Source organism: Dasypus novemcinctus, chromosome 26 (genome assembly GCF_030445035.2).
Source record: "Dasypus novemcinctus isolate mDasNov1 chromosome 26, mDasNov1.1.hap2, whole genome shotgun sequence".
Taxonomy (NCBI): Eukaryota; Metazoa; Chordata; class Mammalia; order Cingulata; family Dasypodidae; genus Dasypus; species Dasypus novemcinctus.
The window spans coordinates 7,385,175-7,412,973 of NC_080698.1; the positions used below are offsets into that span (position 1 = coordinate 7,385,175).

Sequence of the window (27,799 nt, forward strand, 5' to 3'; positions counted from 1 at the left end):
GAATCCTGGCGACTCCCGTGTCCAGGCAGGGGCAGGCTGGACGGCCAACGCTGGGGCTCTCAGGGGCGCCTCTGGGGCCTTGCTGGGGGTTGTCCCAGCTGCTGGCCAGGAGGCCGGCCAAAGTCCAGGGGAGCCGGCCCCCTCTGCATCGTGGCGGACAGAACTCGCTCACCCGTCAGGCCCAGAGCCGGGACACCCACCCCGGCCCCGGCCGCAGCCTGGCAGCCGCGCTTCTGCCAGAGCGGTCTGCTCTGGGTCCTCCCTCATCTGATCCCAATAAAGCCCCTTCACGCCCCTCCACCTTCCGTGGGAGCCATTGGGACGGAGGCAGTGTAAGGGAGAGAAGCATTTAATTGAGCGCCCACTCACCCCTGCCCTGCCCTGCCCCGGGGCTGGGAGGGCCCCGCCGAGGGGCCTGCGGGAGGCAGGGCGATCCCGGGTGGGTGCGCGGCGTGTCAGAGGCGGGCGAGGAGGCTGAGGAGCAGCAGGAGGGCCAGCAGCAGGACCCGGGCCGGGGCTGGCTGGGCCGGGGGCTGCCGGTTGAGGCGGTCCCAGATCCACTCTTGGTGGGAGGAGACGCGGGTGTAGATGGGCGGGGCCTTGCCCTGGTTGCAGCCGGGGCCCCAGCTCACCATGCCCACCAGGTACCACGTGTCCTCCACCGGGCAGGTCAAGGGCTCGCCCGTCTGCTCCTGCAGGGGCCGGGGAGGCGGAGGGTGCAAAGGGTCAGGCAGGCCAGGCAGGGCCCGAGGGGCTCGTGACCCCAGCCAGGAACTCCAGAGCCCCCTCCGCTGCCCCCCTGGCGTCACCAGAGCCGAGAGGCAGCCAGCGGCCCAGCCCGGGGGACACTTCCTCCACAGGCCGCGTCGCTCCTCTTCCTTCCCCTCCTCCGTCTGCCATCTTCACCCCATCATTCTCGTCCCCATCGCCCCATCTCTCCATCCCCCACCCCTCATTTCCCCACTATCGCCCAGCCCCACCTCACCCCCACTTTCCACCCCCACCCTCAGCTCTCACCCCCTCTTTTTCCTCCCCCCCATCCCTGATCATCCCCCCACCCTCCTCCCGATCCCCCCATTCCTTAGGTCCTGCCCCCCCCCCGAGTGCCCTCAGTGCTCTTGGAGGTGCGGGGGTGCTCACATAGCAGAACTCGGTCCTGTCGAGGTCCTCGCCGCACATCATCTGGGCGGTGATGATGCGGACGAGGGACGGGATGTTGGAGAACTTGTGGTAGAATTTGTCACACTCGTTGGAGTTCATGATGGTGACGTCCTTCTCCTGGATGGACAGGGACTGGGGCCAGATGCCTGTGGACGGGGGACCATCAGGACTGCCACTGCCCTGCCCCCCGAGCCTGCGCTTCTCTCCGTCAGCCCCTTGTTCTTCGGACTCTTCTACAGTAGCCGCGGAGACTGCCCCAGCCCAGGGTCCATTCTCGCTGACCCTTCCCCAAGGCCCCCCGATGCAAAGACTCCCCCCTGCCTGGCCTGGCTCCCTTCAGATGCCACCCCACTGAGACCGCCAGTCTCCCCCCAGCATCCCCCCTTTCCTACACCGCAGCATCTGCACAGTCATTCTGTCCCGAGTGCCTGCCGAGCCTCCCGTCTTTCCTTCCAGCCCTCCCTGGAGGCCACTTCCTCCTCAGGGCTTCCCCAGACACCACTGCAGGGGCCCAGGCGCTGCCCCTGTCCCTCCCCTCCCACTGTGTGTCCCTGGCCCCGGCCTGAGCTCCTGGGGACAGAGACCGAGGCCTGTTCCCAGCCATCCCCTGTGGCTGCTTCCGGTGGGGTTGGCACCTAGGGCCCCATGGCAAGGCGCTTCCCTGTGGAAAGGGAGGGGCTCCCCGAAGGGAGGGGACACGCGTGGGCCCACCAGGAAATGGGCCCACGGCCCGGATGAGAGGGGGCTGGCTCCGAACTGGGATGAAGAGGGACTGAGGGCCCCGGGGGCGGGGGACAGCCACGAGTGGACCCTGCGTGGGGCCCAGCCTCGGGCACACGGGGCCCCGGCTGGCTCGGGGGTCTTCTGGGTTTTTGTGTTTTTTTTCCTGTTTGCTTGGCCTGGGCCTGACTCGGAGGCTGGAGTGGCTGGGACCGGTCACCACTGAGACCTCCAAGGCCAAGGAGGCTGTGGAAATGGCAGCCCACCAGGGAGGGCCGGGAGCAGCAGGCTCCCGGGGAGAGGGGCTGGGAAACGCCGCTGCCCAGGCGCAACCTCGTCCGGGGAGCTCTGGACTCACCGTGAGCCTTGGGGCTTCCCCAGCCCATCACAGAGCAGAGGGTCCGGTCCTTCACCTCAAAGTCCAAGCCGGGCAGGCAGATGGGCCAGACGTACTTGCTGTACTTGACCCCCAGCTGGAGCTTGAGGAGGCCGATGTCGTTGGCCCGGCCGATCCACGACCAGTACCGCCGGGCCCGGTACTGGCTTTTGACGATGACCTGGAGCACCGAGATATTGGAGGCATACTGCGACGTCTCATTCATCAGCGGGCTCCCCACCTGCACCGAATAGTACACGTTCCTCCTGGGGGAGGGGATCTGAGGTCAGCTCCAGGTCCCCCGGGCCCTGCCCTCCACCTGCTGCCTCAAACACCCCCCCCCCTTGCCACCACCTCGCAACAGACCCTGCGCACACGCTGCGGGGTTCCGTCCTCACCACGACCCTTTGTTTGGGTGGAGGGGGAAATCCAGGCTCAGAGAAGCCCAGTGACCTGCTCGAGGCTGCACAGCTAAGTAGTGGTGGGACCGGGAGGGGACCCAGCTTTCTCGGGTTCCAAATTGCGGTGCCCCATGCTATCCCTGTGAACTGGCCACGGCCCTCTCTCCACTTCCTCTTCCCACGTGCTCCCCTGAGACACTGTGCTGGCCCTGGGCCTGGAACACGCTCGGTCAGCCCCCGTGGAGGCACAGCTGTCACCCTCGGGCCGTCCCCATGGCTCCGCAACACGGCATGCCTGCCTGCCCCTTTGTCTCCACTCCTACCAGACATCTATCCCCTGGTCTGTTCCCCCCACCATCCGGGGAGGAACGATTTGTTCCCCTCTCTGCCTGGCTCGGGGAAGTGCCAAACTCTGCTGGCAGAGTGGGTGGACGTGGAAGTGGGAGCCAGAGGGCGGCATGAAAGAACTGGGGCCTCTACCTGTGGAGGCGCAGGACAAGTGGCGCCCGGGCCTCCGCCCCCTGTCTGAGGAACACCTACCTGCACAGGGCAGACGGGCGGGGCAGGGGGGCGCACGGGGGTAGGCTCCAAAGACCGGCTCCCAGGGCGGGAACTGGAGACACAGACGCCCACACTAGAGCAGGGGTGTCCGCAGAGGGCGGAGCTGCCAGCCGCGGGCCCGCCGGGTAGAATGCCTGGGCCGCAGCGGTCCCCAACCCCTTTCGCCCACCCCACCCAGGCCCCAACTCACTGGGTCAGGCAGTGGGCCACGGCCAGCACCCACTGGAAGGAAATGAGGGTGCCGGCGCAGATGTGTGTGCCGTTGGCCCGCACGCTGACCAACCACGGCCACCTCCGAGCCATGGCCTCGGGGTCCCTGAGCGTGACGTCTTGCTCGTAGGACATGCCGCAGGCTGAGGAGGAAGGCAAGAGCGCGGTGAGGGACGGCTCCCTCCAGCCACGGCCCACGGCCCCTGGCCTGCACCCATCCCGTCATCCCCACGGAACGCTGCTGCCCGCCCGTAGCTGGGGTCTCCAGCTCTGCCCAGGGAGCCTCCTCCTCTCCCCACAGTCTGGGGCGCCAACGGGCCCCTCCTCGGGCTGCGCGCCCCCTCAGGCCCTTCTCAGACTCGCCCAGGCTCCTGTCCCCTTCCTCTCCTTTCCGTGACCAGGCGCCCCCTCCACCGGCCGAGGCAGACTCTCCCCCTCCTCTGGGAACCCCCTGCTGTGATTCAGCGCCAGACAGACAGATGACCCAACAGAAAAACCGGCAGTGCGCGTGAGGGAGACCCCTGGGGCAGGTGATCAGGAAGCCGGGCAGCCCATCGGCCCTCGAGGAGGGTCAGCCCCAGGCCACCTGACTGGCAGGAAGGACAGGCCTGCGATCCCAGTGCTGGTGAAGACAGCCACCCCTGGGCACCCACCGCGATTGCTGGGGCCACTTGGGAAAGCAGTTTTAAAACTGAGGAGGCACACGCGCAATGTCCCAGCAGGCCCCCCCCGGGGGGCTTTCCCCAACGGATTAGTGGGGTGTGAAATAAATGTCGGGGCCGGGACCAGGCTAACCACAGGAGAGAAAGAATCAGGCAGTAAACCCTCTTTGTGCCATTTTTCGGTGGCAGTTCGCTTGTGGACCCTGAGTCCATGCAGAGCATTTCTTTCTGGGAGTCTCAGTTAAACACGCTGGGAGGCCACTGCTCAGGAGGACGGGGGCAGGTGGGCAGCTCTGCTGGAGCCGGGGGGCCAGGGGCTGGGGGCCAGGCCTGGGGGGGAGGGCTTGCCTCTGCAGAGGCCCCCTGCCCACAGCCAGCTCAGGGGGCTGGGGGCAGGCACCCGGCCGTGCTGTCTCCTTGCCTCCCACCTTACCGGGAGGCCTGCAAGGACAGGGTGCAGAGTCTGCCCTTCAGGAGGGACAGCTGGCCCCCCGGGAACAGCTCGACAAAGGGCGAGGAGGGCAGCCTCCCCCACCCCTCCACACCACCCCGTGCGCCCCATCGCTTGGATTCCTTGAAGGCCCACCCATCCTTGGCACTCACAGGGTTGGAGGTCTAGCCTCAGGCCGGAAAACGCGGGCCGCTTGCCCCCTGCCGCCGCGGGGGTGGAAGTCTGGCCCGGGGAGCAGGTGGCACGGTGGGCGCAGGGGGCTCTGGGCTCCGGGGGGGCGGTCGCAGGCAGGGCCCCCAGGGCTTCGCTCGTGCCCGAGCCACCTGAGGAAGGACCAGAGCGGTCGGGCTGGGCGGGCCGAGGGCCTGCGGGCGCGGGCAGCGCGGGGCGGGGGCTCACCCGCAGGCCGCAGCAGCAGCAGCAGCAGCAGCGCTCCGGCGGGGGCACCCTGCCCGCGGGTCCGCGGCCTGCGCGCGGGCGCCATCCCGAGAGCCGTGGCCGCGCGGCGCCGCTCTTCTCGCGAGGCGCTCCCGGAGCCGGGCCGCGACGGCGCCCCCCAGGGGTGGCCCGCCACGGCGCCCCCCAGTGGCCCCCGCAGGGGCGCGCCCGGCCCGGCCTGCAACACCGCCCCCCGGTGGCCGCCGGCGGTGGCGCTCCTGCTGTCCTCCCCGGGGCGCCCGCTGCCCTCCCGGCTCTTCCTTCTCGCCAAGCCCCCTGGTGTCCAGGGTCCTGGGGCAGCCCGGCCTTTGCTCCCCGCTGGGAACTACGGGGTGGGGGTGGGGGGTGCCCCAGGTCACCCAAAGGAGGCAGACGGAGGGTTTCAAATAATGATTTTCAAAGGTTGCCTAATTCTAAGCAACGGCCCCGCTCAGGAAACGCCCCTCCGCTTAGGAAGGAGGGCGCCAGGCGAGGGTTCCTTCCACCGGTGACCATGTCCGCCCCTTCTGGAAGCAGGAGGCTGCTTTGTAGGTTGGAATTTGGGGGACATTTCGGTGGTTCAGTGGAGCGAGACAAGCTCCTGGTCCAGTGTTGCTGGAAAATTCTAGCCCAGGAAGAGGGAAGGTGCAAGTTAAATCAAGCCGGACACTCCACTTTTGCCCGCGCTCTTGGGAGACCCGCGTGGGCTGGCCGGTCAGTGTTGCAGTCCCTGAGAAGACAGTGAATCTCACCCACTGCCCTTCTGGCGCCCAAGGGGCAAGGGTGGCTCTAGCTGCTCCACGGCCGAAGCCCTGCAGGTCTGAGGGGCCCCTGGACTATCTGCTCCCAGGAAAGGGACTGTCCCCACCCTGGCTGGCCTGGGTCAGCCTGATGAGGTCACCAAGACAGCACAGGAGCTATCCTCATACACAGCCAGGCAGGCACTCGGCCCTGCCTCCACGCCACCCCCTGCCAGGCCGCTGGGCAAAGGGAGGGAAGAGGAACTGGTCAGTTTCTGCAGACCCTTCAGGGGTGAAGAGGGACCAGGAGCGGCCTGGCACTTGGGGGCACAGGCCCCAGGGGCGGGTGTGCCATTGGGCCATCGGGAGTCTCTTGGGAAGGGTCCACCCTTGCGGCGGGGCCTGATGGAAAGTGTTTATCAGGGACCCACGGGCGGGCCCCAGGGATCTCCGGGGTTGCTGGCTGGGATAATGACCAAGCAGAAATGGGGAGCTCAGGGTCCAACCTCCTATTTGGCATTAGAATCCGCAGCCCAGAGAGGGGGCGATCTCCTGAGGCCACACAGCAAGCACGGACCAGACTCAGGGTTATAATCCGGGGCCCTGCAGGGAAGGCTCAGCTGGAGGGGACAGCCAGAGCTGACAGGGGTGCAGGGGAAGGGGTGCCCGGAGGGCTCCGAGCACTCGGCCGAGGTCAAGAAGAGAGACGAGGACTTTGGTGGTTCAAGAGCACCTTCATTGGACAGAAGACAGTGGCTCTGGGGCCCCCGAGGGCGCCCTGCCCCGAGGTCCCGTGCCCTCCCGTCTCCTCCGCGCCTCTGGAGGGCAGAGCAGAGGGGAGGGAGGGGCAGCCGCCAGAAGTGACCCCCGGGGACGGCCCCTCACAGGAGCCACGGGGAAGCCCAGGAGACCAGCGGGAGGCAGCAGGGCAGGAAGGCGGCCAGGAGGGCGGCGCCCGCGCTGCCGAGGACTCTCTTCTCGGAGACCTGCCCCCGGATCCACTGGGAGAAGTGGGCGGTGCTGGTGTAGACGCCCGGGAACCGGCGCTGCCGGCAGCTGAAGCTCCAGCTCACCACCCCCACCTGGATCCAGGTCCGGTTCACCTGGCAGACGAGGGGGCTGCCCGATTCACCCTGCGGAGGGGAGAGGGAGGCGTGAGGGAGGCGCCGGGCGGCGCCCCTGGCCGCCCGCGTCCTGGGCTGGGCCAGCCTGGGCTGCCCCCCGACGACGACGACGACGCGGCACGCTCGAGCTCTGCGCCGGCCAGCTCAGGGCCGTGCTGGTGTCTCTCTACGCTCCAGCTCCCTCTGCCCGTAAGGCCCCCGTCCTCTCGCCTGACCCTCCCCTCCAGTCCCCGTGGGCCTCCAAGGAGTGGCTGTCGCCTCCGCTGTCCTGCAGTCCTGCCTGCGGAGCCAGCTCTCTGAAAGGCAAGCCGGCCTCCCCGGCCTCCGTGAGAAGGCGGACGCCGGTGTCAGCACGATGTTCACAGGACAGGCATCGGGTGATAGTTATTTTTGATGATGGTGGGTTTCTTATGGTTTTTTAAAAGCTTTCTTTACACTCTTCTGTATTGTTGAAAAGTTTTCCAAATCAGGAAAGCACCTCATTATATGTTTTTTAAAGTAATGCAAACCAGGCTTTAATCTAATGAAGAGTGCATAAGACCTTTTAGGAAAATAATAATAAAACTGTACCTAAGGGAAGCGGACTTGGCCCAGTGGTTAGGGCGTCTGCCTACCACATGGGAGGTCCAAGGTTCAAACCCCGGGCCTCCTTGACCCGTGTGGAGCTGGCCCGTGCGCGGTGCTGATGCGCACAAGGAGTGCCCTGCCACGCAGGGGTGTCCCCCGCGTAGGGGAGCCCCACGCACAAAGACAGTGACCCATAAGGAGAGCCGCCCCATGTGAAAAAAGCACAGCCTGCCCAGGAGTGGCGCTGCACACACGAAGAGCTGACACAGCAAGATGATGCAACAAAACAAGACACAGGTTCCCCATGCCACTGACAAGAATACAGGCAGTCACAGAAGAACACACAGCAAATGGACACAGAGAGAGACAACTGGGGTGGGGGGAAGGGGAGAGAAATAAATAAAAAAATACGTCTGAAAACAAAACAAAACAAAAACTGTACCTAAGAACATAAAAGAAGACCTACCTTAATGGACAGGTATAAATTGTTTGCAGATAAGACAATTTATAATAAAACAATGTATGAGTATTAATTCTCAGCATTTGGCTTCCTGCAGTATGGCAGACTAGATAGCCTGACGAGCTTTCTTGCTGAGGAGAACTAAAAATGACATCACTTTAAATGCATGGGACAGTTGGTAAAGAAAAAAATCCTCAGAGTGCAAAACCTGAGTGAGGGTTGGAAGCCCGAGAGGTCAGCAGAGCCCAGGCCACTTGTGAAACCTAGTGAAATGGAGCTCCAGTTTCCACGGCCCTGCACCTGGGTGCAGGAGTCGAAAGGCAAAACCTGAGGCCTGCCCGAAAGGAGAGCCTGACAGGACACCTGCTGCCAAAGCTACACCGCCTAGGCAGGACCACACCTGCAGGTGAAGACGAGCTGCCAGCACAGGCCCTCCTGTGAGCCGAGGGCTTGAGTCCGAAACCTCAGCCAGGAACGGCATTGGAGTGGTCTTGTTTGGTTGTGTCCTCCACCCGGCAGAAGCAAGCACAGGTTCTCTCCGGAGAAGGCCGCCTTCTACCCAGGCCTCAGGCTACTCCTGCAGATGACACTCTTCGTTTTTTCTTAAGTTTTATTGGGGTATAATTCACATACAATAAACCGTACGTGTTTACAGTGGACAATTTGATGAATTTTGACACACACATATATACACTCATGAAGCTATCACTACCGTCAAGATAGTTTTGAACCTCATTTCACGTTTATACTTTTTGTTCTTTTTCTCAAAGAAGGCCTGCCAGTTGTTAGAAGCTTCAAGCCCCACTAAAAGCTGGATCTGACCTGTACAGAGAGGCTCAAATAAAACCAGGATAAGAAAGCACTTTGAAAATTATGTAGGGGGAAGCAGCTGTGGCTCAAGCAGTTGGGCTCCAGCCTACTACATGGGAGGTCCTGGGTTCGATTCCTGGTGCCTCCTAAAGAAGACGAGCAAGACAGCAAGCTGATGCAACAAGATGACAATGCAACAAGGACATACAATGAGAGACACAACGAAGAGGAAGTAGAGGTAGCTCAAGTGATGGGTGCCTCTTTCCCACATGGGAGGTCCCAGGTTCAGTTCCTGGTGCCTCCCCCCCGCCCAAAAAGAGAGAGGAGCAGACAGTGACCACAAAAACAGCAAGGGGGGTGGGAGTAAATAAAATAAATTAAAAAAAATTTTATAGGACTCCTGCAGTTCCACCCCTAGGTATGTACCCCAAAGAATTGAGAAGAGGTATTCTAACTTTGAAACCTCAATCACGGGCACACAAATGTTCCCAGCAGCCCCATCCACAAAAGCCAAAAGGTGGAAAGAGCCTGAAAGTCCATTGGCAGATGAATGGATACACACAATGCGGTATATCCATACAGTGGAATAGTATTCAGCCATCAAAAGGACTGTTCTTGAATAATGTCTCCTTCAGATTACATTCTAAAGAACACATCTTCACTCTCAAAACATCACATAACACACGAGAAAGTTTGAGGTATCACAAGCAAAAGCAAGCCAACAGGAAAAAAAAATAAGTGTAGAATTAGGAGCCTTCAAGCTTTGAGATTCTGGAATGATTACATGGAAGTTTCAAAGTTTCCAGGAATGTACTATTTCTTATGCTTGGTGGTGGGTACATGGGTGTTGGTTGGTTGTATTGTACTTTATTCTCCGTATATATTTTTGAAAAAATTTATTGTGGTAACATATACAAACAAAAAATTTCTCATTTTTACCACTTTCAAATGTACACGTCGGTGGTATCAGGTACATTCACACTAGTGTACTTCTATCAGCACCATCCATCACCAAAACTTTTCCATCACCCTAAAGAGAAACTCTACCCACTGAACAACAGTACTCCATCACTCACCTGCCAGCCCCTGGTAAGTATACCCATCTGTCGCCATGAACTTGCATAATCTAGGTAGTTCATATCAGTGGAATCATATGATATTTGTCCTTTTGTGTCTGACATGTCCCTCAACATGATGTCCTCAAGTTTCATTCATGTTGTCACATGTACCAAAATCCATGCATATTTGATAAACATTTTCTTGTATCTATTCAATAGATAATAGAAACAATAAAAAATTATAACAATGTCAATTCTCCTTAAAATTAATTCCTAAAATTCAAGCACTTCCAGTTAAATTGCCAGCATGATTTTTTGTGTGTGGCATTTGACAAGCTAGTTCTAAAACAGATATATTCTAGATTATGGTCCATGAATAGTATGACAATTTTCAAAAAGAACAGCAAATAATTGGAGGGTTGGGTGAGGGGCAGATCTGACCTATGAGATAGAAGTAATTCGAAGCTCTAGTTATAGAAAGAGCAAGGTCCTGGCACAGAAAGAGAAAAGTGGACAAACGGGGCAATAGCGAGTCCAGCACCTGACCCCGGGGCCTCGGGCACGCGAAGCCAGCGTCGGGTGTGTGAGAAAGGACCACTGCAGCCGACGGCGGGGAAATGGGCTCACCAGTTGGAGAGAAATGAAGGCGGGTCCTACCATGACAAAACACCAGGGGCATTAAAACCCTAAATGTGGAAAGTAAAAAGACAAAGGTAATTAAAAACATGTAAGACCTGGAATGAGGCACCTTCAAAAAAAAATAAGACTCAAAATCCACAACCCTCAGCAGGGAAAATACATTCGTTTCATGACCTCAAATCTCAGGGAAGATGGGTGATGGATTAAGACAGGGTATTTGCTTTGTCTAAAACCAAGTAAAGGTCACTCGTTAGCATTTCTAAGGGACTCCTGAAAGTTAGCAAGGAGAGGACTTGACGTCCAGGCCCTTCGCGGTGCACGGCTCCCCAGCCCTCCTGGGAGATCGCCACGAGAGGAGGGAGCACACGGGATGGGAGGTGAGGCTCAGATCGCATCATTTTGAAAAGGGGACTTTTAATAGGACAGAAATTTTAATAACTGAAAGTGACTGAAAATTATGGGCCACTTAAACTGATGTTGGGTGGGAGGAAGATGCACACGGGCATTTGGGGGCAACAACTTAAAGAACAAAGCCATTTCACATGGATGCCCTAACAAATTGGGACGCCTCACCCACAAGTACAGGAGGTAGTTGGTGCCAGATCCTTTATGTACGTTAAAACACACGTGCAGCAACACAACACATCTTCAAGGATATAGACCTCTGTGAGTGAGTACACAGATTCAGGAGATTTGAGGAGGTGCACTTTAGGTGGAGAGGAAATGGAAGATGCAGGGGGCAATCAAGCCAGCGGTGCCGATGAGAGCACCATTTCCCAAGATACGTGGTTGGCTGGACTCTGGGAGCCTAAAGGAAGGGAAGGCGCAAAGAAAGACTACAAAAGAGAAAGAGACGTCCATTGTATTTGGTCATTCTCTTACCACACTGAAATAGCAAAATGTGAACCACCTTTTCAATGGAACAAAAGTTTAAAACGTAATTAAAACCTACAATTAGAATGTAAAAAGCTAAGAGCCCCACATATTGCAAAGCCCGTGTGATGTGGCCTGAAGGGCATGCAGAAAAGTCCTGGTCTTTTAATACCAACCAAGAAGGAATGAAAATAAAGCATTCGGGCTCGTTAATTATTTATCACTGCACTTTCAGCTCAAGGCAGTTTAAAAGGAATTAATATAAAAGGCAAAAGAGGATATTCATGCATTAGAAAGCAGGAAAGCCATCTACTTGAGAAATGAAATCAACAGCTTGCTCTTTAACAAACAACAAAAAATAGACATGTGCCTTGTTAAGACTTCCCAAGAAAAACAAAGAGAGAAGTAAATTTCAAGTATCTCATGGTTTGAAGGGAAAAGGGATTAGAACCACATACAGGGAAAATATACTTTCTCAGAATCTGGAGACCGTTCTCAACTTCCTGTTTATGAATCTACATTCTGGATGAAATGAATGCTTTCTAAGAAAATACACAGCATTGAACCTAATTTAAAGAGGGATAGAAAGGGACAGGTGACCCAAGATGGCAGCATAAGATGCTCAGACAAGTTCCCCCCCAGAATCTTTGAACAACCAGCAAAAACTGGCTGAGCCATATTCCTCAAGTCCCCAGAAAACAGTTAAAGGGCCGCAGGGCCTGGGTAAGTGCCCAATCAAGAAAACGGATGTGGCTCAATGGATAGAGCATCCTCCTACCACATGGGAGGTCCAGGGTTCAAACCCAGAGCCTCCTGACCCGTGTGGAGCTGGCCCGCACAGCAGTGCTGATGTGCAAGGAGTGCCATGCCATGCAGGGGAGTGTCCCCCATGTAGGGGAGTCCCATGCGCAAGGAGTGTGCCCCGTAAGGAGAGCCACCCTACTCAAGAAAAGCGCAGCCTGGATGATACAACAAAAGGAGGCACAGATTCCTGGTGCCGCTGACAAGAATACAAGCGGACACAGAAGAACACACAGCAAATGGACACAGAGAGCAGACAACTGGTGGGGGGGAGGTATGGAATAAAAAATAAAATAAAAAAGAAAAGGCAGCTTCAACAACTGTAGGAGTGCCTGGGGCCGCTGCCCATCCCTCCCCAGCCCTGGTCCAGAGAGGACACAGCAGCCCTTCCAGAGGTCGGTTGGTGCCAGTCTCGGCACCGTGGAGGACTGAGCCAGGAAACTCACTGGGCGCCCGCCCAGAGCTTGCCCTGCAGGTGGAAGCAGTTTGCAGACACCTAAAGCGGTGTAAGGAACAGTGAAGTCCAAGCAGCCTGGAGTAAATATTACCAGCCCAAAGTCAAGTCAAACAATGGAGCACCCAGGGGGAAATGTCTCCTTGCTAGGAGTTGAAAACCACAGGGACTGAAATGAAAAATTCCCTGAGGGTTTCATCAGCAGGTTGGAGCTAAGAATGAGTGAAGTCTGAGGACAAGATGATTGAAAGGATTCAGAAGGTGGAGCAGGAAGAAAAAAATGAAAAAATGTGAACAGCGCCCGAGAGACCTGTGGGACACTGTCAATTGTACCGATATACGCATATGGGAGTCCAGAAGCAGAAATAAAAGGCATCCAGATTGGGAAGGAAGAAGTAAAACGTTCCCTATTTGCTGATGGCATGAGCCTATATATAGGAAATCCTGAAAAAGCCACAAAAAGGCTAATAAATGAATTCAGTAAAGTGATGGGGTACGATATCAAATGCAAAAATCAGTCATGATTCTATACACTAGTAATAAACTATCTGAAGAGGAAATTCAGGAAAAAATTCCATTTACAATAACAACTAAAAGAACTAACTATCTAGGAATAAACTTAATGAACAATGTAGACGACTTATACAGGGACAACTACAAAACATTGCTAAAAGAAATCAAAGAAGACTCAAGTAAATGGAAGGACATTCTGTGTTCAGGGATTGGAAGACTAAATATTGTTAAAATGTCATTTCTATCCAAAGCAATATATACAATCCCAGTCAATTCTTTGCAGAAATGGAAAAGCCAATCATCAAATTTATACAGAAGGGGAAAGTGCCCCAAATAGCCAAAACCACTTTGAAAAAGATTGAAGTTGGAGGACTTGGCATTTCTCAATTTTAAAACTTATTACCAAGCCACATTAATCAAAACAGCACATACAACAAAGGTTTAATTTCCAAGATATATAAAGAAATCCTACAATTCAACAACAAAAAGACAAATAACCCAATTAAAAAATGGGCAAAAGACTTGATTAGCTATTTCTCCAAAAAAAAGTATATAAAAGACCAGTAAGTACATGAAAAGATGCTCAACATCATTAGCTATTAGGGAATGGCAAATCAAAAACCACAACGAGATACCACTTCACACCCACTAGAATTGCTACTATTTAAAATAAAACAATGTAAAATAAATGTTGGAGAGGAAGTGGAGAAATAGGAATGCTCATACACTTTTGAGGGAATGTAAAATGTAAAATGGGGAGAACAGTTTGGCAGTTTCTCAGAAAGTTAAATATAAAATTACCGTAGGACCCAGCAATCCCACTTCTAGGTATATACCCAAAAGATCTGAAAACAGACTCAAACAGATATTTGTACACCAATGGTTGTGGCAGCATTATTCATAATAGACGAAAGAAGGAATCACCCCAGGTGTCCATCACCCGGTAAATGGATAAACAGCAGGTGGTATATCCACACAGTGGAGTATTATTTAGCTGTAAAAAGGAGCGAAGTTCTGCATGAACCTCAAATAAACCAGACAAAAAGAGACAAATATTGTATGATCCCACTAATATGAAATAATTGGAGTAAGGATATTGACTGAGTCCGAAACTGGAATACAGGTTCGTAGGCACCAGGGTAGGGGTAGGGAATGGAAAGTTAATGCTTAATGGGTACAGAATTTCTGTTTGAGTGATGGAAACGTTTTGGTAATTCATGGTTCTGACAGTAGAACAACCTGTGAATGTAATTAACACCACTGAATTATATATTTGAATGTGATTACAAGGGGGAAGTTTTTAGGTTGTATATATGTTAGTAGAATAAAAATAAAAAATAAAAAACTCATAGGATTGTACAACACATACAGTGGACCCTAAGGTCAACCATGGACTATAGTTCACAGTACAGTTATAATATTCCTGCATCAGTTGCAACAGAAGTACCACACTAATGCAGTGTTAATAAAGGGAGCAGAATATGGGGCTTCTGTACTTTCTGGATGATTTTTCTATAAACCTTCAACTTCTCCAATGAAAATAAATAAAAATAAAAAAATTAATATACACTACAATTTCATTAAATTTGAAAAAAACGTGATAGAAAGCCTGACAGGTCCAATCATCGTGAGATAAAAGAATTGTAAAATATTTCCCAAAAGCAGCCCCTCAAAGGAAAACAGACTTATGGTTTTATAGGCAACTTCTAGCCAACATTCAAGGAGTAGAAAATTTGTGTTCTATTTATGTTCAGACTAATCTTTTTCAAGGTAGCATCATCTTGATACCATAACTTGACAAAGAGACGCTTCCGCTCCACACCTTCTCCTGGAGCCGAGGACAGACAACGACGAGAGCTGCCTGGCCTGAGCTGGGGTGACCGCTCCCCAAGGCCAGACCCTCCCCCGACCTGCCCTTACGTTGGCCCCCACCTGGCGAGGGCCCAGCGCGTGGAGTCTGCAGGATGAAGAAACATGTTCTACAATAGATGCATGGAAAATCGGAACCCAGGAGATTCATGAAACAAAGCTCCACAGGAGGTCATCTGTTCACAGAACCGACTGCACACCAAGAGTTAGAGTGCAGAGTCAGCTTGATAGAAGCAGAGAAGGCACTTTATAGGAGAGTGCATTCGTTCCTGAAAGCAAACGCCCGCCGTCAGATAGAAAGGAATGGCTCTCCTCCACGGAGTAGATGTGCGTTAGCAGCAGGCCTCCTGGTGAAATGTGGGAAGCACTTCCAGAAAGTCTGCAGCAAGAAAAAGCACACCTATGATTCAAGGCTGTGCTGGAGAGAGGAATCCAAAAAGGATGAAAAAGAGGTAAAAATCATTGAACGGAAAGGGGCGAAATCATTGCTAATAGCAGTTCATGTGAGTGCAGTCCTGGAAAGCCCAAAGGAGGCAACCAGAATCTCTCAGAAATAAGGAAAGAGTTCAGTAGGCTGAACTTCCCGATGCTTTCAACAGGAGGATGAGTCTGGGGGAGGGAGAGTAAGAAGGTGAAAACGAAGTTTGTGCTCCCGCGGAGGAGAAGGCTGCAGACTGTGTGGAACTCTAGGTGTTAATTCAAGTGTAAATGTGTGTGTGCAAAATATAAGGTGAGCAGGAGCAGAATGAAATGGGGACATCAAACCTCGATACCAATAAAAGGGAAACGTGGCAGGAAAAATAAAAAACAAAAAAGCAAGGTTGGGGGACAAAAACATTACTCTCGGTAAATGGTTTGAAGGACAGAGTCTCAGATGTGTTGGAAAAAAATAGCACCCAGTTTTATGATGTTTGCAAGAGACACACTTAAGAACTAAATGACACAGTGTCTCCTGGAACGCAGAGCTGTGTCCTGGAATGTTCTGGCCCTTGCAATTAGGCAAGAAGAAATAAGAGGCATACACATTGAAAAGAAGGCAAATCTATCATCATTTGCCAATGATGTTTCTGGGCCTAGAAAATGGAAGAAAATCAATTAGACCCAGGAAGGTTGCTGGTTACAAAGTGAACACACACAAAAATCAATATACAATACAAAAAGATAATACAAAGAAAGAAAATATACCATTATATATATATAGAAAATATATAACACCTAGGAATAAACATAAGAAGCTACATGGGGGAACTATATGGCAAAAAGAACAAACGCCTTCTGGGGACAAAAAGAAATAGAGCAAAATTTAAAAATGTCTATTGTCCCTAAATTAGTCGATTAATTTCCATCAAAATTCCCACATGATTTTCTTTCTGACTTTATTCTAAAGTTGTTCAATTAGAACTAATATGCCTGAATGGTCAGATAGATTCTTTAAAAGAAAAAGGACTTGCCTTGCCACGCACACAAATTAATCATAAAGTTACAATAATTTTAAAAGAATAGTGGTGGTGTAGAAATGTGACTGCACAGGGCAGATGTAGACCAAAACAAGAAGGAATTTAGAATATAAAAAGGGGGGCATTTCTAACTTATAAAAAAATAATAACTATTCAATAAAAGACTTGTACGTAACTGGCTACCCATTGGTAGAAAAATAAAGCTGATTCTCTCTCTCAATCTTCCAGAGGAGTCAAAACTAAAATATTTAAAGAAAAGAATTAGAAAATGTATGAGTCAGTAATTTTAGATTAAGTGGGAAAAGTATTTCTCAGTGTAGCACAAAAACTAAATCATTAAGGAAAATAATGCTAAGTGTGAGCACAAAGTTTTAAGTGGCTGCATAGGGAAAGAATCCACACGTACATAAAAAGGGTAAATGATGGACAAATGGAGTAAAATATTATAAAACGTTTTACAACTTTTTAAACGTTTTACAACTTTTTAAAACTTCTCATACTTGAAGTTTCTTGGTAACTTTCTATTTTGAAATAAACTCAGACTTACCAAAAAATTGTAAAAATAGTATACTCTACTCAGATTGACTAGTTTTGAAGCAAATTACCTATTTGCTTTATTCTCTCTCTAAATATGTGTGTATGTATAAATAGAAATTTTTCTGAACGACTAGATATTAATTTGGAAAAGACATGGTGCTCCTTTACCACTAATTAGTGTAGGGTTTCATACCCAGAGTTTTTGTAAGTCATAAAGTAAATATAATATTATTTTGATAAATATAAAAATAAAGAGTTTTATTTTTTTTAAAACCTGGGCAAAGGACAAGAAAAAGTATAAATGAACTAGGACTTTTGCTCACTCTTGGTAAATAAAAAAAAATCACTACGATTATGCAAGTGTCACAGAAACATAACACTTCTGAAATCAGAATATCCATTTCCACGTAATCATCACAGTGTTAGACTTGATTTAAAGTCCAACTTCCGCCCACCACCACTGGGGGCTTTTGGCAAGGAGGAAGCCTGGGTAGGTGGAAGTGAGGGGGGTACTCCCGGTTTTGCCCTTCAGCTTCCGTTCCTCCGACTCCATCCTGCTAGCTTGGTGTCTTCTGAACATACCAAAATTAAAGGAGAATGAGTGGAGCAGGAAGTTCTACCTCACAGGCACTTGCTGCTCTCTGGGCCTGGAGGGATTTCCGGCGGACTCTCCCCCTCCAGTCATCCTGTTGCGTCTCCTGCCAGGGACCCTCTACCCTGTACAGGGGAGGAGGTGAGGCTCAGTGCAGGGTCAGCTCTGTCCAAAGCCAACCTCGCAAAATCACCTTCCCATCCACACTCTTCAATACACCCGTGGAGGGAAATGTCAGGCCCTCAACTCTCTTTGGATTCTGACACATATTGTATTTCGAAGCCTCTGTTGAAACTTCCTATTTAATATCCTGTTAAACAAGCAACTTGCAGAATCGCTCAACTTCATGAAATTCAAACAAAAATAAGATAGATGTTTTAGCCTACCCAAAGGGCCAAAGTTAAAATAAGTATAATGCCTGCTGCTGGTGATCATGTGGGAAAAGGACATTCATATACCATTGGTGTTAATATAAATGTGCCAAGTCTTTAAGGGGGTTAATTTGTTAACGTCTATTAAAATTTAAAATGTGCATACAGCTCATTTTATCATTAGACTTCCCAAAATTTATTCTAGAGAAATACTTGAACAAATGTGCAAAGATATAAGAAAAAAAATTTTTACTCTAATAGAGTAGAAAAATATTGAAATATGCTCAAATGTCTATCAATAGGAGAATGGTTAAATGGATTATGACATAGCCATATGAGAGAACTATTACTCAGCAGTTAAGGAGAATGGAATATATTTGGAACATATGGAAATGGAAAGTTGCCCAAGATCTATATTAAGGGAAAGTTTAAAAGTTGAAGAATGAAATTATAACTGTCTTTTGTTAAAAATAAAACACACACACAAACCCAAAACATAGTTAGGATTTTATGTATACGGAAAGAAGTGCTAGGAATACAAACTGAACTATTTAGAGTGGAAATTTCTAGGTAGTGTGATTACAGGAAACTCTCTTGTTCTAATTTTTGCATTTATGTATTTCTTTTTAGAAGAATGTGCCTTTCTTTCCAAACCATAAAATATTTTAAAATAGTGATGATGAAATTACAACAACACAAATGTAAAAGATAAACGCAAAGTTCAACTCAAATATGATTTCACAGCTTTAAATGTTTAAACACAGAACTAGAAAGAGTAAAACTTTCTGCTTAAAAAGACAGAAAAAGAAAACCAAATCAAGCCCAAGGAAGTATTAATAAAAAATAATGAAATAAACATTTAAAAAATGTAACCACATACCAGGCCACCACAAAAGTCTCAGCAAATTTCATAGAGTTGGTACCGTTGTGAACTAGTTTTATGACTGTTGAGTTACTGAGTTGGAACTCAATAACAAAAATCATGCATTTGGAAATGTAAAAAAACATGCTTCTAAATAAATCTTGGGTCAAAAAGAAATTGTAATGAAGAGGATAAAATACTTAGAACTGGATGACAATCAAAATTTGTCGCAGGAAGCTAAAGCAATATTTAGAGGGACATTTATAGCTTTAAATATTTGTTTTAGAAAAGAAGAAAGATCTAAATTATCTAGGCACCCAATTTAAGAGGTCTGAAAAAGAATAAAATAACCAAAAGAAAGAATAATAAAGATTGGGGCAGAAATAATTCACACTAAAAACATAGATATAATATTAAGGATTACAAAAACTAAAAGGTGTTTCTTCGAAGACAAGAACAAAGCAGGCATGGGAAACGGACTTTGGCCCAGTGGTTAGGGCGTCCGTCTACCATATGGGAGGTCCGCGGTTCAAACCCCGGGCCTCCTTGACCCGTGTGGAGCTGGCCATGCGCAGCGCTGATGCGCGCAAGGAGTGCCGTGCCACGCAAGGGTGTCCCCCGCGTGGGGGAGCCCCACGCGCAAGGAGTGCGCCCGTGAGGAGAGCCGCCCAGCACGAAAAGAAAGAGCAGCCTGCCCAGGAATGGCGCCGCCCACACTTCCCGTGCCGCTGACGACAACAGAAGCGGACAAAGAAACAAGACGCAGCAAATAGACACCGAGAACAGACAACCAGGGAGGGGGAGGGGAATTAAATAAATAAATAAATCTTTAAAAAAAAAAAAAAAAAAAAAGAACAAAGCAGGCAAGTCTCTGAGAAGATAAATTAGGGAAAGAAGAAGGCACAAATAAATAGTTTTAAGGGTGATAAAAAGGAATTCAGAACTACATATAGGAGAAATTTAAAAATAAATTTTAACTGGTGAAAAATGTATTTTATGCTAATAAATTTGAAAACTTCGATGAAATGAACCATACAAATACATCTTGCCAGGGCTGACTTGAGAAGGAAGACTTGAATATACCTTGAGTGAATAGAACCACCATTTAAAAACTTGAATCAGGAATTAAACATCTGCCCACCTGAAAAAAACAGGCCCTTGTAGTTTTATGGGAGAATTCTCCTAAACATTCAAGGACCAATCCCATGCTCACAGAAACTGTTTCAGAGAGTAAAAAACAGAGAATGCTCCCAAATGATTTTACACAGCTAGCACAATCTTGGAATCAAAATCAGTCAAAGGCAGTTCAAAAAGGGAAAATCACAAACCAATTTCATTTGTGCGCAAAAATGTTAAATCCTAACTGAAAAACAAGCAAACGAAACACAGCAGTAATCTTTTTAAAACATTCGTAACCAAGTTGGGTGTTCCCAGATACTCACCCTGTTTACAGACTGAAGGAGAATCATGGCTGTATAATCATCTCAGATGATGTGGAAAAGTATCTGATAAAATTCTATTTCAGTTTATGATTAAAAAACACACCTTCCTAATAAACCTGGAATAGAAGTGAATTTGCCTGCAGCAAATATCCCACTTAGCGGGATATTTCAATATCAGGAAGCAGAACAAGCCATCTCCTGTCCCTGCACCTCTTCAAGATTGTGCAATGAGAAAAAGGTGTTCCAAGCCTAAAATTTGATTAGAAGAAACAAAACTGTCAAATTGGCAGATGGTGCGATTGCTACAGACAATGTCAAGAGAATCAACAAAAAATTAGAAATAAGGAGAGCTGAACAAGATTAATACATGAAGACCAGTTGTGTTCCTCCATGCCAGCAACAGTTAGAAAAATAATATTTAAAAATACCAATAACAATAGCCACAAAAAATATTAGATACATAGGAATTAGTTTAAAAAAAAAAAAAGAACAAAATGCTTCAGAGGAAAATTTTGAAGTTTTATTGAATGATATTATAGAAGACCTAAATGAATAAAGAGATACACTACATTTATGGATGCAAAGATTGAGTTATCATGAGGATGTCAATTCTCCCCAAATTAATCTCTATATTCAAATCAATTCCAATCAAAAGCTCAACAATAATCACTGGGGTCAGGGTGGGAGGAGAGAACTTAAACGGAATTCAAAGTTGATACTGGAAAATAAAGTGTCAAAGGAGCCAAGACATTTTTGAAGGACGATAGATGTGAGGACACAACCTGAGAGATGCCAAGATTGACCATGAGCATAATAAGTAAGACAACTCGATGCTGGTGCTACAACAGACAAACCAGTCAAGGAAACAAAATGAATAGCCTAGAAACAGGCCCCTGTTAATGTAGAGAAACCTGATTTTAAAAAGAGATGGTGACAGTCAATGTAGGATATGGCTTTTCAAAATGAATGGCACTACTTAGTTTGGAATTGCTAGGCTATCACTGTTAGGGGAAGAACAGGTTGAACCTGTTATTCCTGTTTTTTGCATTCTTGAAGAAGTGCTTTGGAGAGTGAATGAATGTTCAGCCTGCATTAGTGGGCTAGATAAACAATGCAAACCTTGCTTAGTATAATTTTGCCATCTTAACATTCTATATTTTAAGTGCTTATCAGATTTTTAAATGACAACCCTAAATCTGTTAATATTTTGTATATGTTGTATTTAGTTTTAATAAATGATGTAAAATTATACATATGGTAAGATAAAGACCTTTATTTTTAAAAAATGACACTGAGACAAGTAGTATTCCACATGAGAAGTAAATATAGGTCCCTATTCTACACCAATCATAATGAATGCCATGTGGATTCAAGAGCGAAATGTGGAAACCAAAACTTCCAAACTTTTAGGAAAAAAATGTAGGAAAACGTGTTTATGCCCTTGGGAAAAGGAGGATCTCTTTAAAATAACACAAAAAGCATAGGCCAAAAAGGAAAACATGGATAGCCTTCACTAAAATAAAATCTAAAATCGTGGTTCAGCAAAAGACTTTTAAACAAATGGAAAGTTGAATGAAAAACTGGGAGAAGATATTTGCAATGCACACTATGGACAAAGTAGTATCTAGAATGCAAAAATATGTTAAACGATAAAAGTAGAGCAATAGAAAAAATGTGCATAGAAGAAAAATCACAAAGGGTGAATAAACACAGGACAAGAGCCCTGGTGACAGGGACACGAGCATTACTCCCACCATGGGCCACTGTTTCTCTTCCATCCGGCTAGAAACCATTTCACAGCCTGACAACGCCAAAAGGTGGCAAGGATGCGGAGAAACAGAACATTGCTGTAATCCTGTAGATTACGGCAACCACTTTGCAAAGAATCTGGCAATGGGTATTAAGATGAAGGTATGCACAGCCACGGACCCACCAGTTCCACGTAGGGTGCAGCCCATTGAGAATTTTTTTTTTAAGTTTGTTTTTTATTTATTTCTCTCCCTTTCCCCTCCCCCAGTTGTCTGCTCTGTGTCCATTCACTGTGTGTTCTTCTGTGTCCGTTGTATTCTTGTCAGCAACACTGGGAATGTGTCTTTTTGTTGTTGTAGCATCATCTTGCTGCGTCAGCTCTCCGTGTGTGCGGCGCCACTCCTGGGCAGGCTGCACTTTTTTCATGCTGGGCTTTTCTCCTTACAGGGTGCACTCCTTGCACATGGGGCTCCCCTACACGGGGGCCACCCCTGCATGGCACAGCACTCCTTACTTGCATCATCACTGCGTGTGGGCCAGCTCCACATGGGTCAGGAGACCCTGGGTTTGAACCCTGGACTTCCCATGTGGTAGGCGGATGCTCTATCCGTTGAGCCTAATCTGTCTCCCCCATTGAGAAATTCTGGAACATGTAGATGGAGAGAAGTGCACAAGAACATAGAGAGCAGCAGTTCGTGTTATGGGAAAACTGGAAACTACCTCCACATTTATAAACATGAGAATGAAAACATTGTGGTGTGTTCACAAAAGAGAATATTACAGTGCCTTAAATGAATGAATTAGAACTGCCTATATCAATATGGATACATCTCAAAAACATAATGCTGAGTGCAAGATGCAAGTGGCAGAAGCGTGACTGCTGCCACCTGGGCAAAGCTGGTTCTGCCAGCAGCTGGTCCAGGCCTGGGCACCTGGCCAACGTTCGGCAGTGACCTGAGCCGTACTCACATTTTGACTGTCATGTGGACTGGAGCAAAAAAGTATTTTCACCCTGATTTTACAGACTGGGAAACCGAGGCCCAGGGGAGCGGGGAAATTTTCCCAAGGTGGCCAGTGCCATGAAGGATGGAAGGCACGCCCCCTCCCCCCCCCCCCAGCGCCCTCCCCGTCCCGGGCCCCACACGCCTCACCTTACAAGAGTTCATGCCCCATTCTGAGCTGGCACAGAGCATGTCGCTGCTGATGAACTTCTGGCCCCTGCTGAGGAGGTACCTGTACTGCCGGTTGCAGAACCGGTTTTTTTGGATCCTGACGGCTACCTCCTGCAGCCGGGAGGGGTCCTTGGCCGGCGCTGGGGAGAGAGAAAGCCTGCCTGTCTTCCCCGCAGCGTTTCAGCACGTCCCCACCGCGGAGTGGTCCACACTTCCCAGGGTGAGAGGCAGGGCCATTTCCCGGGCTGGTGGTTAATAAAAACCCCAGCCGGCTTTTAAAAGAAGTCAATTTTATTGAAACGTATTCATAAACCAGACAATCCATCCAAAGTGTGTGCTCAAAGCCATTGGTTCCATCACAGATGTGCAGTCATCACTTCAGTCGTGATCAGAGCACTCTCATTACTCATGTCCAAAAAAAGAGAAGGAAAGAAAGGAAAAACCAACAAACACAAACAAGCGAACAGAACCAGCCCTACACCTCAGCAGTCCTCAACCCTGCCACCCGTCCTCCGCCCTCCCTAACTGCCATCCACTTCCATCTCTATAATTCACTTGCATTTACAATTCTGTACAGATGCAGTCACACACTATGTAGTACTTTTTGTCTGGTTTCCTCCACCCGGCATACTTTTTTTTTTTAACCGCCGATGGAGGGTTAATACTTTGCACTATGGTTCATGGCCTGCTTTGGTTGTATTCTTGCCCAGATTTCACCCTGGTGCTCACACTACCCCACATTTGCTCTGTTTTGGAGGAAAACAGCCCCCTATGTGCACTATTAAGCACCCCACAGCCTGGCTTTTGTAAAAGCCCCAACTCATTAAAGACACTAAGCCAAGGTCCCCCAGGCGACACCCGGCCCCGACTGTCGGCCAGGAGAGGTTTCCCCAATATTGCTATTTCCATGACCACTGCAAGGTGGCAAGACCCCAGAGTGGCTGGCTGCATGGCACCTCCCCCAGAAGGCAGGGCCCCAAGAGGGCTCCCACATTCTGGGACCCCAGGGTGGCCCCAACAGGGACCGGACTTGCACCAAAGGGGAATTTGGGGTACCTCAAGATAACCAGTGCACACAATGACTAGAGAAGCCACCCCAGGGCCTTGGGACCCCCTGAGGTCATGACCTTCATGCAACCTACAGATAGGGAGCCCCAGAAACAGCCAAGGAGCAGCTGCCTGCCAGGCCTGCTGCAGGGTGGGGGCTCGACATTGGACACCACTTGGCTTTGGGAGCTGAGGTCCGCACAGGCCGTGCATGCCTTTTCCACTACAACACTGTGTACATCCTCCTGTGGACAGGTGGGACAGCACGGGGCCTGCGGAGGTGCTCGGGAGACGTCTGCTGCCTGAGCAGACGAGGGAACCAGGGAATGAAGGAATGAGCCCGTGGAGGGGTGGGGGGTAAGTGTTCTGCCGAGGCAGGGGTCTCGGGACCTCTGCCTGCCTTCACTCACCTTGACCCTTTGGCTCTTCCCACCCAGTCACCCAACAAGTGGTGCCAACAGTTAGCTTGAACTTGGCGTTGGGGAGGCAGACGGGCTTGACCTCGCGGGACCAGGAGATGGGGGCCTGGAGTTTCAGGAGGGCAATGTCCTGGGACAAGAGATTGCTGAACTTCTCGTGGATCACAATGTGACTGAGCGGGAGCTGGGTGCCGTTGTTTGGAAGCTTCTGGACTCCCACCTTCACGGAGTACTCGCTGGAGTTCCAGGATCTGCAGGGCCGCGGGTGGAAGGCAGATGGCCAGCAGGGAAGTCAGGTGCGGTCAGAGAGACCCAGACTGAACCCGGGGCTTCCCAGCCAGGTCCCTTCTTCCCAGGTGCCCGGAGTCACCAGGGGTCCCCCCGGGTCGGGGGGCGAAGCTGCAGGCGTGGGCGGCCACCCCGACTGACCTGTGTAAGCAGTGCGCAGCCGTGAGGACCCACTGCTGGTGGATGAGGGTGCCGCTGCAGATGTGCACGCCCAGAAACAGGAGGCTCACCTGCCACGGCCACTTGTTTTCCTCCACCAGCTTCCCCTTCACGCTCCTGCAGGCGGGTTCGGCCTGCCCACAGCCCTGGAACAAGAGCTCTGGGGAAAGAGGCGGAGAGCTAGCCCTGTGCCCTCGGGCGGCCGAGGGCAGCCCCTGGGAGCCCCGGACACAGCTGACGGCCACGGCGGGGAGAGCTGCCTCCCAGCCCCGGCGCAAGCGGCCACTGCCACGGGGAGCTGCTTCCCCACTGCCCTCAAGCTGGAGACCCCAGACGAGAGGCAGCAGGTGCCCGGACGGCCGAGCCAGCCCACCCCATCCCCCCACACTAGTCCCAGCCGTGTATGCAGCCGTGTGCGCGGGAAGGAGGAGGCAGACATCCAAGGGGGAGAGCGGCCAGCCCGCGGGGCAGCGGCAGGGCTCAACGAGCAGGGCTGCCTGCCGGTCGTGGGCAGGAGGAAGTGGACGGTGCGGCCCTCTGCGCAGCTCCAGGGCCCGCCTTCACGCGGACCCCGCTCGGTGGCCATGCAAGGTGAGTGAGGGGCCTGTCTGTGCCCCCCTCGCCCCTCATTGGCCCAGACACCCGGGGGGGGTGTCCCTGGAGGGGGGGTGGTAGGAGAAGAGGCTCCACTGACTTGGCTACAAGGCTGGCTCAACTGGACGTGCCCGGACGGTGTTGACAACCGAGCATAGTTTAGAACACGAAAGGGAGAGAGATGCCACGGCAAGTCCTGGGCACTGCGAAGAGAGGGGCAGTGGCTCCTCTTTGTCAGCCTGCTGTGGAGTTCAGGCTGGCCCATAAACTGCTGCCGGTGCTCACGGACCCCTCACGGGGACAGAGCAGGCACCTGCCTTCGCCCTCCTGAGCCGTCGAGGCTCCTGCCGCAGCTCAGAGAGCAGAGCGCCGGGCTCCAGGCCGCAGTGACAGGGCCCGGCTGGTCCTCGCCTGGGCGAGTCCACGGGGGTGAGGTGAGGTGGGGGCAGCACCAGGAGACAAGGCGGGTAACCTACGGGGGTCCCCATGTTGTCGTGGAACCCCCCCCCAGCCCTGCCTTGCAGAATTGCCCCAGCGGTCCCCAACGACTGGTGTTTGGGCTCACTCTGGCCAGCGTGCCCGCTCCCGGCCACAGACGGCCGTGCCGATGCCCTGGGCCCCAGCAGCCTCGCAGGGCTGGCCGGCCCCCCGCACCGCCACAGGGCGCTGCCCTGCCTGGACCCCGCGCTGCCCCGTCCTCGCCCACAGCCTGTGCTGTCCTCTTGCCCAGGTCCCCTGGCTTCTGTCTCCCCCAAGGCGCGCCTCTTTTCGGGTCCTTCTCAGACCCCGCTGTGGCCTTGGGCTCCTTTTCCTTTCAGGCCACGGCCTGGCCCAGCCGAGACGGTTCCACGTCGGGCGGAAGGGCTGCCCGAGGCTCCCCTTTCCTCTCTCGAAGGCGCCAGTCCTGAGGTGCCCGACTCCTCCCCGGGGGTGCCCCGGGGCACCGAGAACAGCACCCTGACGGCCAGGACAACGTCGACTCCAAAACCTGACGCGGGAGTGGTGACATCCGGCCTGCAGATGCCAGCACCCAGTCCGGCCGCTGAATCTGGAGGGGGCCCTGGGGGCTGATTTGGGGGTGCGGGGGGTGTCGTGGCCCTCTACCCTGGTCACAGGCACAGCACTGCCCTTCCACACACAGCCGGGTGCTCAGAAGTCAGCCCACCTCGACCCCTTCTGGTCCCCGAGTCGGAGCTGTGAGGGGCCCCCCCGCTTCCAAGCCCTGCTCCCACGCCACCGGGCACACTCACGCGCTGTCACGGGGGGGACGCGGCTTGATTCCGGAGCCCTGTCCCCGCAGGGCCACGGCCCCCCACCTCCACGCCTGCAGAGGCGCAGAGGGGCACGGTCATCAGCTGGGGACGGCCCGCGTCCACGCCGCCCCTGCCAGCAGATGCGGGCCAGAGCGGGAGGAGGCTGCCCGGCCCCCAGGACCGCGAGTCACACGCTGCTGAGCAGGAAACAGCCTCCGAGGTGGGCGCCGGCCCCCGAGCACAGGGCCCCAGCATGTTCTCTGCCAGGCAGAACGGGCGGCTGGCAGGCGGCCCGGGCCAGGGCGAGACTGTGCGTGGTGGTCAGGTCGGGTGGGAGCCCCGAGACCCTCTGTCACTTGCGGTCCCGAGCCCCCACCACCCACGAGCTGCCTCAGCTCTCTGGTCTGTGTTTCCCACCATGCAATGGGCACTGGTGATGCCCGCCTCACAGGGTGCCAAGACGTGAAGCTGTCTGTGCAGCACCCGACACGGGGCGCGTGCCCCCTCGGCAGTGGTTCAGCCCCGGCTCTCCTACGAGGGTGCCTGATAGCAGGCTCATCCGTCCTCTCCTTTTCAATACGGCCCTGCCCTCCTGTGTCCACGGTCACCCTGTGGTGACCGCCCGGCTCCTGAGGCTGGGCACGCCGTGCCGTCCACTGAGGACGTGGTCGCCGGGATGGGGACAGAGGGAGGCCCTTCAGGTAGGGGGATGGCGGGCGGGGGAAGCCAGGCCAGCCGGCCCCTCCTGCCCCCCGCCCGTGTCCCAGGGGCCCTACCTTCAGCATAGGGCTGCTCCCCAAATCTGACTGTGGTCAGCGGGGCTTTGGTGAGGCTCTGCAGACTCCCCAGCCCACCTGCCATTGCAAGCGGTCGCCCGGCCCTCGCTGGTTCTTGTACTGGAATGTGGGGGCAGGGCAGGGCAGGGCATCCCTGCCGTGCCAGGGTTCTAGAACTCATGGTTTGTTCCCTCGGGGTGCAGAGGAGGAGGAG

General features: G+C 51.8%; 2 protein-coding genes across 2 annotated transcripts; both read right to left on the reverse strand.

Moving 5' to 3' along the window:
- Nucleotides 1–341: 341 nt before the first annotated feature.
- On the reverse strand, nucleotides 342–5,026 carry LOC101442373 (serine protease 50). Its single transcript, XM_023583016.2, has 6 exons — nucleotides 4,942–5,026; nucleotides 4,695–4,865; nucleotides 3,410–3,572; nucleotides 2,240–2,523; nucleotides 1,141–1,307; nucleotides 342–692 (listed from the first exon to the last, which is right to left on the reverse strand). The coding sequence occupies exons 1-6, from the start codon at nucleotides 5,024–5,026 to the stop codon at nucleotides 456–458; spliced, it is 1,107 nt and encodes a 368-aa protein (XP_023438784.2). The 3' UTR covers nucleotides 342–455.
- A 1,396-nt stretch (nucleotides 5,027–6,422) lies between these two features.
- On the reverse strand, nucleotides 6,423–27,691 carry PRSS46 (serine protease 46). The gene is made up of 5 exons (XM_058288131.2): nucleotides 27,586–27,691; nucleotides 24,945–25,122; nucleotides 24,507–24,766; nucleotides 23,029–23,189; nucleotides 6,423–6,832 (listed from the first exon to the last, which is right to left on the reverse strand). Exons 1-5 carry the CDS (start codon nucleotides 27,668–27,670, stop codon nucleotides 6,581–6,583), a joined length of 936 nt encoding a protein of 311 aa, XP_058144114.1. The 5' UTR covers nucleotides 27,671–27,691; the 3' UTR covers nucleotides 6,423–6,580.
- Between the last annotated feature and the right edge of the window lie 108 nt (nucleotides 27,692–27,799).

Coding starts and splice junctions, on each gene's coding strand:
- LOC101442373 (XM_023583016.2), bottom strand. CDS start 5,026: ATGGCGCCCGCGCGCAGGCCGCGGACCCGCGGGCAGGGTGCCCCCGCC. Junction 4,866..4,941: donor GCTGCTGCTGCGGCCTGCGG/GTGAGCCCCCGC, acceptor GTCCTTCCTCAG/GTGGCTCGGGCACGAGCGAA. Junction 2,524..3,409: donor GTGGCCCACTGCCTGACCCA/GTGAGTTGGGGC, acceptor CCCCTCCCCCAG/GAGGAACGTGTACTATTCGG.
- PRSS46 (XM_058288131.2), bottom strand. CDS start 27,670: ATGGCAGGTGGGCTGGGGAGTCTGCAGAGCCTCACCAAAGCCCCGCTG. Junction 24,767..24,944: donor GCTGCGCACTGCTTACACAG/GTCAGTCGGGGT, acceptor GCGGCCCTGCAG/ATCCTGGAACTCCAGCGAGT. Junction 6,833..23,028: donor GGGGCATGAACTCTTGTAAG/GTGAGGCGTGTG, acceptor TCCCCTCCGCAG/GGTGAATCGGGCAGCCCCCT.